General features: G+C 39.7%; 1 protein-coding gene across 1 annotated transcript in view; it reads left to right on the top strand.

Annotated features, from left to right (window-relative positions):
* Positions 1-7729: 7729 nt before the first annotated feature.
* TTN (titin) overlaps positions 7730-11219 on the top strand; it is a 274245-nt gene continuing 270755 nt past the window's right edge. The window contains exons 1-2 of the mRNA XM_062188546.1: positions 7730-7843; positions 9979-10082. Coding sequence (XP_062044530.1) covers positions 9992-10082 — 91 coding nt within the window. The 5' untranslated portion in view covers positions 7730-7843; positions 9979-9991. The remainder of the gene's footprint in view (positions 7844-9978; positions 10083-11219) is intronic.

Genomic DNA, 11219 nt, shown 5'->3' with positions numbered 1-11219 from the left:
TTCCAGTCCAGCTCTCTGCTATGGCCTGGGAGAGCAGTGGAGGATGGCCCAAGTCCTTCAGCCCCTGCACCCACGTGGGAGACCAGGAAGAAGTGCCTGGCTTCTGGCTTCAGAATGGCGCAGCTCTGGCCATATCCGGCCATAACGGCCATTTGGGGGAATGAACCAATGGAAGGAAGACCTTTCTCTCTGTCTCTCCCTCTCATTGTCCTTAATTCTAACTCTCAAGTAAAATAAACAAAATCTTTAAGAGAACAACAACAACAAAAAAGAATGGGCCTTAGAGAGGAGAAAGTATCTGCCTTTTCTAATGTGTAGGAGAGGCAGGCACGCACCCTGAGGAAGTTCCGCATGAGGGGCATATGTGCCCTGCGAATGCCAGAGCCCGCTGCTGCATGACAAGGCTGAAGGCACCCATTACACGTGGCTTTTGGTAAGCTTATGGCACAAATGGGCTTTGAAGAGAAAGCAGAGTCGTGTGTTGATGTTTGTACCAGCCCAAACATGTTGACTAGATCATGCCTCTGTTTCTAAGACTTATTTAAAGACTGTAAAGGATAATAGTCGGCACTAGGTCTGAATAGACATTGCCCCAACTAAAAGAAAGGCAGGGGATTAACCGGTGTCAGCATTTGATCTTGAAGGTTCTGGGGGTCAGAAATCTGTGCAGATCACTAAAATAAATCCAGCAGGGTACAACTTATTTACACAGTAGATCCTAAACATTCGAATAGTGAGCAATTTTCGTTTTGACATGTTATGAATAACACTATAGAGACATGGCAGTTAATTTTGAGGAAGCATGAATTTGAATCATGTGTCTAATAGAGCAGTCCATCAGAGCTAATCCCCTCCCTAACAAGTCAGCCTATGGCATATCAGAGACACATGAATGTAAGGCTTTTTCCTCTAATGGTGCCACGTAGAATTAACATTAAATGATGGGGGGAAAAGTTCTAGGAACTTGTTACAAGAACCTTAAACTGGAAACAACCTAATGCCTACCAATAGGGAATATTGTACACCACATAACAGACTATTAGAAAGCTCTTTAAAAAATAGGAATAATGGTGAGAGAGATCTTGTCTTACCAGAAATTACAACTCACTACCAAACTGCAGCAATCAAACTCCAAAATGTTGGCACAATAAGTAAACAAAATCAAAAGTTCAAAAGTACATTCCAGTAATTATAGGAACACTATAAATCAGCGGTTAAGATGCCACTTGGGGTGCCTATAACACATATTGGAGTGCTTGGGTTTGAATCCCAGCTCCACTTCCGATTCCAGCTTCCCACTAATGTGCACCCCAGGAGGCAGAAAACGATGGCTCAAGTGCGTTGGTCCCTGCCACCGACATAGGAGAGCTGGACTGAGTTCTGGCTCCTGGCTTTAGCCTGTCCCTACCCTGGCTATTTTGAGCATTTGGGGGAATGAACCAGATATTGATCTCCCCACGTCTTTCTCTCTCTCTGTCTCTGACTTTCAAAATAAATTAGAATGAAAATAAATCCAATAAATCCTACCTGTGGAACAGTCTGGAACCTTGCTACCATTCTGAATTTTAAACTACAAGTCGTATTTTCTTAGCCCTTCGTGTAGTTGCATTGTCAGTTGCCTTTTAGAGTATGCCCTTAAATTTTCTTAAAAATGTCTATTAGAAAATCTGCACATAAATTAGATCATATAGCTATACTGTTTAAGACTTTATACTCTGTATATCCCTCACTACTCCTTCTATAAAGTTGGTCTGGATACCTTTTTTTAAATTCAGTGTTAGAAAGATTGCACTTGCCAGGGAACTGCTAAGCTTCCCTGTCTGTCTGGAGAATTATGACTCTCCTCCCCACCCTTATGTTTTAACTTTCATTAAGCTCACTGCAGCAAATATAATTCCCTTCTTGGTTGTGACTTCATGTTTTTCTTTGACAGTGTTTAATTTTCTATTTTATTTCTGTCCACTCTAGAATTTACTCTTTATTTCCATTGTTCTTTTATCTATGCTCCGTGCTCCTGCTGAAATGCCTGGCTTGTGTGGAGTGAAATTGAAAGCACCCACCGCACGCTGTCTTCCATGTGAGGAGTTCTGCCTTTGTCTCACCCTACATGGCTCTCCTGCCTCTCTGCATTCCTGAGCGCTTACAGTCTCTTATCGTCTTGGCTCTTGCCTTTTACTGTCTCTCCTTGCACTGTCACATGGCTGTCTTCTCTTTTCAACCAATTTCCAGTAAAGGGTCTCACATTTTCTACAGCCTTCATAGTTCGTGATTCATGGAAGACGCTCAAAGTCACTTAAGAAGGAAAGAAAGGCGGAAGAGGAGGAGAGGGAGGAAGGAAGAAAGGAACGGAAGTCTGTGCATGATGTTAAAAATGCAAGCTGCCCTCAGGGAAGAAAGGAGTGAGGAAGAAGTCTATGGAAAGTGGGAGAATTTACCCAGCAATGAAGGAAACTGCCTGACCTGCTCTAGCTTAAAAGAGTTTTTTATTGTTGTCTCTATGCAAGTAGTTCAGTCACAGTTAGGGCAGAAAGCACACACATCACAAAAGCGTGGCTGAAGAGAATTTAACTAAGGGACAAAGTGTAGACAGGGTTCATAAAAATTAATGAACATGCTCAAGAGCCCTGGAAGTAGCAACAGCACATAGTCCCCAGCTAAAAACCCCAGGGAAAGGAGCGGTTCCTGGAACCAGGGAGAACACCCATTGGAGAAGAGTCCCTGACAAGAACATAGCCACAAATAGAGGAAGGCCGTGGTCAAGGAGGGAATGAAAGGACTGAAGGCCTCTCAGACCTGCATTTCCGACTGGCTGAGCCTTAGCAGCAGCCAGATGGCAAGGGCAGATCCCACAGGGGTCAGCCTCCCAATGGCACAGAGGGGTGGGTAGGAATGTGTGGTGAGGACGCAATAAGGGAATAGGGTAGCACCCACATCTTGCTTTCATAGGAAGGGCTTGCTCAAAAAGGATTCTATATTCATGATTAGGTGAGAAAATGGGGAAAAGATTTGATTAGGAATTTGAAATAGATGGCAAAGAACTCAAGGTAAAATAGTTTGTCTCTCCAACAGACACCCAAAAGCTTCACAAATTCAATATAAACATAAACCATCATCTTTGACTCAAAGGGGCTTTAAATGTTTCCAAGTTTGCCTTTGTTTTTTGAGATAGTAGAGATGTTTTCAGGTTCACTTGTACATTTTTGTCTCATACAGGATCATCCCTGTTATATCAAACATATTAAATTATCTTTTTTTCTAAAGATTTATTTATGTGAGAGGCAGAGTTACAGAAAGAGAGAGAGAGACAGAGATAGAGGTCCTCCATCCACTGGTTCACTCCCCATATGGTTGCAATGGCCAGAGCTGTGCCGATCTGAAGATAAGAGCCAAGAGCTTCTTCCAGGTCTCCCATGTGGGTGCAGGGACACAAGCACTTAGGCCATCTTCTGCCTTCCCAGGCCACAGCAAAGAGCTGGATGGGAAGTAGAGCAGCCAGGACTCGAACTGGCACCCATATGGGATGCCAATGTTGCAGGTGGAGGCCCAATCTAGCATGCCACAGCACTGACCTCCGATTATACTCATCTTAAATGTAATCGATTAGTTGACATATCTTTCTTTGCAGATATTTAATAAACATGCAATATTTTTATTTTTATATTTTTTATTTCAGAGAAAAACTTATTTTTCAGCTCTCAAAAGTATTTTGCCCCTGGAAGAACCTATAATCCCTGGGTGCTGTGCCTGCAGTAGGTCCTGAGAATGAGAGCCCTGCTGCCTCCTTCAGCATGTGGAAGCCATTAGTTACAGCAATAGGACCTCCAAGGAGCATCAGCTGCTGGTTGGATCTGCTCTGCTCTATGGTTTCCTCTGCCAGGCTTCCAGAAACCCACTTATTTCTTCCTTAAGACTCCAGTATTTCTGCAGCTTTGCTTTAATCCACATATAAATGTCTTGTCACCGTCTGAGGTCCTTTGGTGAAGCACATGACCTGTGTTTCTATGAGCTCACCTTAGGGTTTCTCAAAGTGAGAAGCCCAAAACACTTAGAAAACACTGTCCTGGATATCCAACCAGGTAGTTAGATGATTGTTCAAATCAATATTATCAAAAGTACAAATTTTTGTCTTTGTGTCATACTTGGAAGCAGAAAAAAAAAAATGACAGGCATAGCATATCAGGTTCCCACTGTCCTGGGCACTGGCACATTCATTCTGTCATTTAATCATCCTAACAACTATTTGAAGTGGATATTATGATCCCCAATTTACAACTGATAAATCTGAGACTCAGAGATTCAATTGAGTTACCTCAACTCACATGGGGTGGGAGTGAAGTTCCCCATGTCCCTGGGGTCAGTGCCGCTGAGAAAGTCAAGGCTCTAACTCTCTGATCTTTCTTGTGTTGGTATAAAAGCATCCTCTGCATCTGAAATAATCTGTGGTCTTTTTTTTTTTTAATTAACAAAGTTTACAATCAGAAAAGGTTCTAGAACTCTGAAATAATATTTTTGTATTGTGGTATTAAATGTTTTAGTAATTATTAATACACTGGTAAGTAGTTGTGAAAATCAATGAACCTGAACATGGTACTAAAGCAAGTATAACTAGAAGTAGAAAAAATAACTGACCAAACACCTTCTCTTCGATTTTAAACAGCAATTTCTTGCCTCCCATGTTCCCAGTGTAGCTTTGCCTCCCTTTATTACTCAAGAACACAGAGAGGCATTAGAACAAGTTGTTGGGGCCACACATTCTTCCCTTCTTGAGTTCGCTTTTTCTGTTTGTATAAAAATAGCTCCTAACTGAGCCTATATTTCAGCTTTGAAATATTTTATGAGTGGAAAGTCTTTTATAGACATTATTTTACTAGAATCTATTGTGCTTACTAAAATGTAAACTCCTGGAAGGCAGAGAATTTTGTCTGTTGTATACATTACTCGAGTCCCAGGGCCTGAACTGCATTTAACACAATAAGAATACACAAACAGATTTTAGTTATAAGAGGCAATAAGTTTACTCTTTTCTCTCAAAAAGGACTCTTCCATTTGATTTGAAAACTGTAGGCATTTTTGAAATGACTCCTAGAAAGTCCTCTTGTTGGTGATTGCTTCTTTGTAGTATAGGCAGTCTGGCAGCAACAATTATGTAGGTAGTCACTGCCTGAGTTTTGTACGTGTTCTAGTCTTGGTCTCAGTCACAGATTAAAAAAATGTATTCGTGTAAATCATGATTTCCAACAGCACAGAAAGCATAGCCATTTTCTCTTACATACTCTACCCATCATCTAGCACAATGCCTGGCACATAGCCAGCACTTGATGGATATATGTTGAGTCAATAAACAACCAATGGATACTTGTTGAGTCTATAAACAACGATAGAACCCATAATCAGAAAACTTGAGTGCAGTGTTCAGCACTGAGTGTGTACTTATTAAACATTTACGGCACTGTGTTGAGTATAATGCTCAAAGAGAGCACACCACCATGCATTCCAGAGCTAAGTGCGCTGTATATGTGAATTATCAGCTGTTTGGGATTATCTCTGAGGCTCCTCCCCACTGTTAGGGAGGTAAATTGAGATCTTACCACATCGGCCAACTTCCCAAATCTGTGTAGTATTTGGTTTCCACTGGGCTAGCTTACTAAATTACAACTGCGGCATATTTGCTTTAAAAAGTTATGCCTACCACGATATCATATACTTCCTTTACTATTCACCAGCCCGGTAATAAGGCGTCTTTCCGGAGCAGCATGTTGGTTGTTCAACAACTGGTCCTTTCTTTCCTCCTCTAATCATGTCCTTTCTTCCTTGCTTTCTTAACTCTGAATGTCATGCAAGGATGTAAATACTTAAAGTCCAGGATCTTGACAACACTGAAGGTTTAGAAAAGTTCAACAACAGTGAATAGACAAACAGCATCGAAGGACAGATATTCCACTTAGTTTATAACATATGATCTGCCTTCCTGGCTCTTGACTGCCCTGTATTATACTAGGTCAACAAAACACAACCTTCAGGATTCCATCTATTTATTCTCTCTGGTTCCTGAAACAATTAAAGTGGTTCGACTTTAGTTCCAACAACATAAACATTACTGTGTTTCACATTAAGCCAGATGAGTCTAGAAGTGTACATACACATGCATACCACACACACCAACATGTCCATGAATACATTTGCAATAGCCAATTGGTGAGCACTTGAGACAGAAAGGGCACATTACACTTCTGTTACTCTGTCTTGTGATTGACAGGTTGCCTGTGACACCAGTCTCTTATTGGGTATAATTTTCAAAGCATATAACAAAAAACAAATTGTTTCAGAACAAATCAATGAAACAGAATCATCCTGGCAGATGCAATCTATGAGGCAAGGGCAGAATGATGCCACCAGTTCAGATACCGCCATTTGAGTAAAGGATACAAATACTTAAATATGGTGTCATCTTGTCCATCCGCTGGTTGTCAGTAAATTGAAGCTCAGCTGCATGCTAGCAAATTATGTAATTATAAGATAGGAAATATTCAGAAAGTTGCAAGGTCTAATGAATGGCCAAATTTTTCCATAATAGAATATTTTAATCACAGACATAAAGAAATTTAATTAAATTTTGAAATTTTAGTTTATTTTGCTGATAAAGTCTTTTTCCATTATCAACAACAAAACTTTCTTCCTTCTAAGAAGAGTTCTACAAATCTCTCTGCTGAGCCATTACAAAGATATTTTGTATACTCTTTTGTATTTGAAATATCTCTTGCTTGAAATTAAATTCAGTCCTGAAATAGCAACCATATCATCTCCTAACCACTTCCCATTAGTAACAGCAAACTCCAGAGATTAGTAAAGCAGCATGCATGTGCCCAGGGAAAAGAACCCCATGGATGACTTAAACCTAAGACTTGGCTGCTCAGTGAAGAATAGCATATGCATATTTGAAAATATTAATGTCATACAAAAATTAAATCTGAAAGTGAAATCATTGAATTACACAGATTAAATTTAAGTGTGGTTCAGATTTTCCCTTTGTACATTGTTTCTTATGGAGCCATGGATTCAGTTCATTAATACTGGTTTAACTCTCCCCAAAGTACAAGTGGATTCTGGAAAATGCAGACGATAGTAAAAAAGAACTCTCTTCAATGCTAAGGTTTGTAGCAACTGATTCTCCAAAAAAGATGAAGACTAATGCATGAGATACCTTTCTCATCTGTGTCGTGATTGACAGGTCCTTTTGGTTGGTTTTGTGGGGGTGGGGAACAGCAGCAGGGGCTGGCTCACAGAGCAGAGGCCTCAGATTTGGACTGTTTGATAGGATTGCCCACAGGTGCATCTGTGGTCCCATCTTCTACTCCGACCCTCATTGTCAGATTTTAACATTGGTAACAAATGCTCTTCTCTAAGCCTCCACCCGTTACTCTTTAAATACAGTTCTATTTCCTTGCTAAAGGCTCTTCTGTGGTGCTAAATTTAGCCCTGCCAATCAGAAGAACAGGTGGTGCGTGACACTACCAAATAGGCCCTCTCCCATCATGCTTTTCAGAGAACCAATCAATCCAGGGCCCTGCCCTAAGGATATGGGGCTGTCAGCAGATCTGGCGAATATAAGGGCCAGCCAGACTCTGGCTCTTGAGCAGTCGTGCATTCCCAGCCTCGCCTCGGGTGTAGGGATTGCATAGAAAAGCAAAACTACACAGTCTCGACTGTGTAGTTTTGTTTTCAGGTTTAGAGGCTCACCGATTCATGTCAGAGATGGTCGAACCAACCAACTCTACATAGGACGTCGTTTCAGAAGCTGCCTTGGGCTTAGTCCCACCCTTTTTAGGCACTCTTGAGAAATCAGGTGAGCCCCATCTTTTCTTATTCTAACAGTAGCTACTTTCTTCTTGTTTTTGTGTGTTACCTGCCTACGTAGAAGTGTCTGTGTAACTACTTGTTGCTGGAGCGGACCTAGTGTTTGAATCTGCTGGTTAAAAGTCTACTTTAAAACGTGTGAAGAGTTTTTAAAACGTTGAATGCTTCCGCACACCAGCACAGCCAGTGATTGACATTCTTTAAATACCCTTAATATGGTAAAAGTTCAGGTCTGAAATGTTTCCTTCTTTTTAGTCTTTTTGTCTGTTGAGAATGTTCAAGGTTATATTACTCAGTGATAAAGTGAGGCACACCAAGAATAGCTCTGATAAAATGCGTGTGGTATCAGCTACACCCCATGACTTTTTAAGGGAATCAACTGCTAAAGTATCAGTTGCAGCACAGTGACAGAACACTTGCCGGCTGTCACTCAACACTCGAGAGTTTATTTTAGGAGCATGACATTTTAGATGCATGCCTTCTGTCCTAATTAGACAAAGGCCTCTGAGAAGCAAGTACTAAAGCAGCAACATTTACCTATACAATGGGAAATATAAGACCAATTTAGGCCAGTTAATTGTGACCTATTTAGAGATTTGGAATACAGCTGTGAATTTGTCCCCTGAAATATTCAGTACCTCATTTTGCATTTTAATTTCACTCACAAATATATTATATAAATATTGATGCGAAGAAGGGTAAGAAATAATGTTTAAAGGCTTTTAATTTCAAAGTACACTTTGAGTTTTTCCATCTTTCTGGAATTAGATTGCTAATTGTAGATGCATGTAAATACATCAACATATAATTAAACATTATCTAAAAATGGCATTTTAGAAGATGTGCTAGCTTGTCGACAAAAATATTAGACACAAAAAAAATCATTCATCTTCAAGATAATATGCTACAAAAGCAGTTCCTCAGAAAAGTTTCACGAGAAAACTCTTGGATATTTTGTGAATTTTCCAAATATAAATTTTATCTCAGAAAATGCTGTTTTCATTTGCTTTTTGAATTAGGTAAAAAGTTACAATAAGGCACAGCTGCACACTGGAAAGTTTTAGTGAACATAGAATTTTAAGAAAATAAAGCAATTGACAATTGATAAATTGTCTTTTTATTTTAGAATGGCGGCTAGTCACATTGAATGATTTGGTATTTATGCACCAGAAATTGTCACATTACCTCTCTAAAACCAATACACTAAGTACTTTCTTCTGCTTAACCAATGAACTTGGCTGAAATGTTAAATTCACCTCTTGGATGGTAACTATTTTACATTACAAAGGCAGAGGTCTTTGCACTTCTCTGCCTTACTGCCCAGCCTCGCATGTTTCAGGGTTGGCACATCGTCCCAAATTAGGAACTCCAGCCACCATTTTTCTTTCAGATCTGTAATAAGTTTTGGTCTGCTAACTTTTTTTCCGAATATTTTCTTTAGCAGTAACAACATTTATTGCACAGTTAACATATGAAGAAACATTAAGAAGCAGCGCTGTATCCTGCTACAAAAGTTTGCATAACTGGATAAGGCTTGCCAAAGCTTTTCACTCAGGAAAAGAATCGCAAAGTTCAGATTTTTTAGTTTTGATGATTCTTTTATGTAAACTGATAATGCCTGGATCAACATTAACTTTATAAAATTAGAATGAGTGAAGAATTTAAGGAAGAAGGAAACATTTTTAAAATAATTCTCTTCTCCATGAAGCCAATACAGCAATTCATTTTGCATTTTCCACACCCCTTGTTTCCTTACGGCCCTTCACTACTGCACATTACTCCAGTTTTCCCTTTTTGCATCTCTCATCCCAATTCTCTACCATTGGGAACACTGAATATTCTGTTTGACCTTTAGGGGACACCTCCTTGCTGTGTTTGGCTTATAAAAAAAAAAAAAAAAAAGAATGCCAGTTGCCCACAGACATTTTTACTTAGATTTCTCATCCATTCAGAGGGCAAAGGTTCAAATTCAAGCCACAAAGGGGAAGATCTATGCATGACTGCAGGCCTGCAGGTGGCCTACAGGACAACCCATGGGGAAGAACCTGAGCCTCTGCCATCTTTACATAGTGGCAGCCTGGCCACCATCTGTGACATCCTCTGTTCTTTTCTGTTCCCTTTCAGAGTGCCTAAAAAGATGACCACTCAAGCACCGACGTTTACGCAGCCGTTACAAAGTGTTGTGGTACTGGAGGGTAGTGCCGCAACCTTTGAGGCTCACGTTAGTGGTAAGCTCTCACCTGCCTGCTTCCGCTTCATTCCTTGGCCTCTTCTCCAGCTGTAGGACTTGGCACCACCTTTAAGCCTTGCTTTTACTTTGTAAAATTGGTCCAGCGGTAGGGAAAGGTTAGCTTAAGGGTATACTGTTCACAGAGCACTGACAAAATCTGACAATATAATGGCTTGAAAATGTTTTATTCATAATGATAATTTCACAAAAATAATTAGCATTGGGTTGAAATCACTGTCAAAATCTAGCAGCTAAGAAGGACCGTATTTGGTCATTTTGTATTTGGGTTCAACCTCAGAGCTAGACTGGAAGCCAAGAACTCTAGGCTATCAAAGACCAGCCAAGGGACTATAGGGTAGGGAGTCTGGACTGAGTGTTTTGTGCCCCTGAACTTGAGTTGTTTTATGTGGGAAATAATGCATCCAGCTTTCTTCAAAGGCAGTATTGAATTAAATTCTAATTATTTTATTCCTTTATTTCTAGTCTTTATTAGCTGATTCTAGGCAACTAAAAGACTTAGCAATTATCTTGAAATGAGAACAAGAAATAATATATGCCTCTCTGGTGTCTACATTAAAAGGAAACAAACATTGACTCTAGAATTTTATTTGTAGTTAAATCATTTAAATTTTAAAAATAAAACATCTCTAGCCACAAAGGAAAAGAGCAATTATATCTCTTCTTATACCTTGTTTTGCTTCTTTGTAATTCAGGTTAGGGGTGGTTCCAGAAAATGCATGATTTTTAGGACCTGTCAACTTGTGAAAAAATGAGGGCAGTCTATGAACTATATTGTAAATAATTTCAAAATTGTTTCATCAATACTGTCTCCTTCCACAGACATGTAACTGGCTTTGTAAGATTATATGGGTTAACCAAAAATTATGCTTTATCTTTAATTTTGTGCATCTCTGTGATGCACGGACCCTTTTCTCCTTCATTGTATGCCTTGTAATAAAGAGATAAAATAAGATTTCTCCCTCTTCTTTCCTTTTCTATTTCATACACCAATTTTATTCATAACTGGATAACACTTTACACTGCACAGAGAGACCAAGCCCATCCTCCTGATGCATGACAAACGTACTGACTTCCAGATAGTTCTCTCATCCATCCTGTACTGAATGCACAGTAA

Source organism: Lepus europaeus, chromosome 1 (assembly GCF_033115175.1).
Source record: "Lepus europaeus isolate LE1 chromosome 1, mLepTim1.pri, whole genome shotgun sequence".
Lineage (NCBI taxonomy): Eukaryota > Metazoa > Chordata > Mammalia > Lagomorpha > Leporidae > Lepus > Lepus europaeus.
Note: the sequence above shows the minus strand (reverse complement) of the source record. Positions and strands in the feature narration are given on the sequence as shown.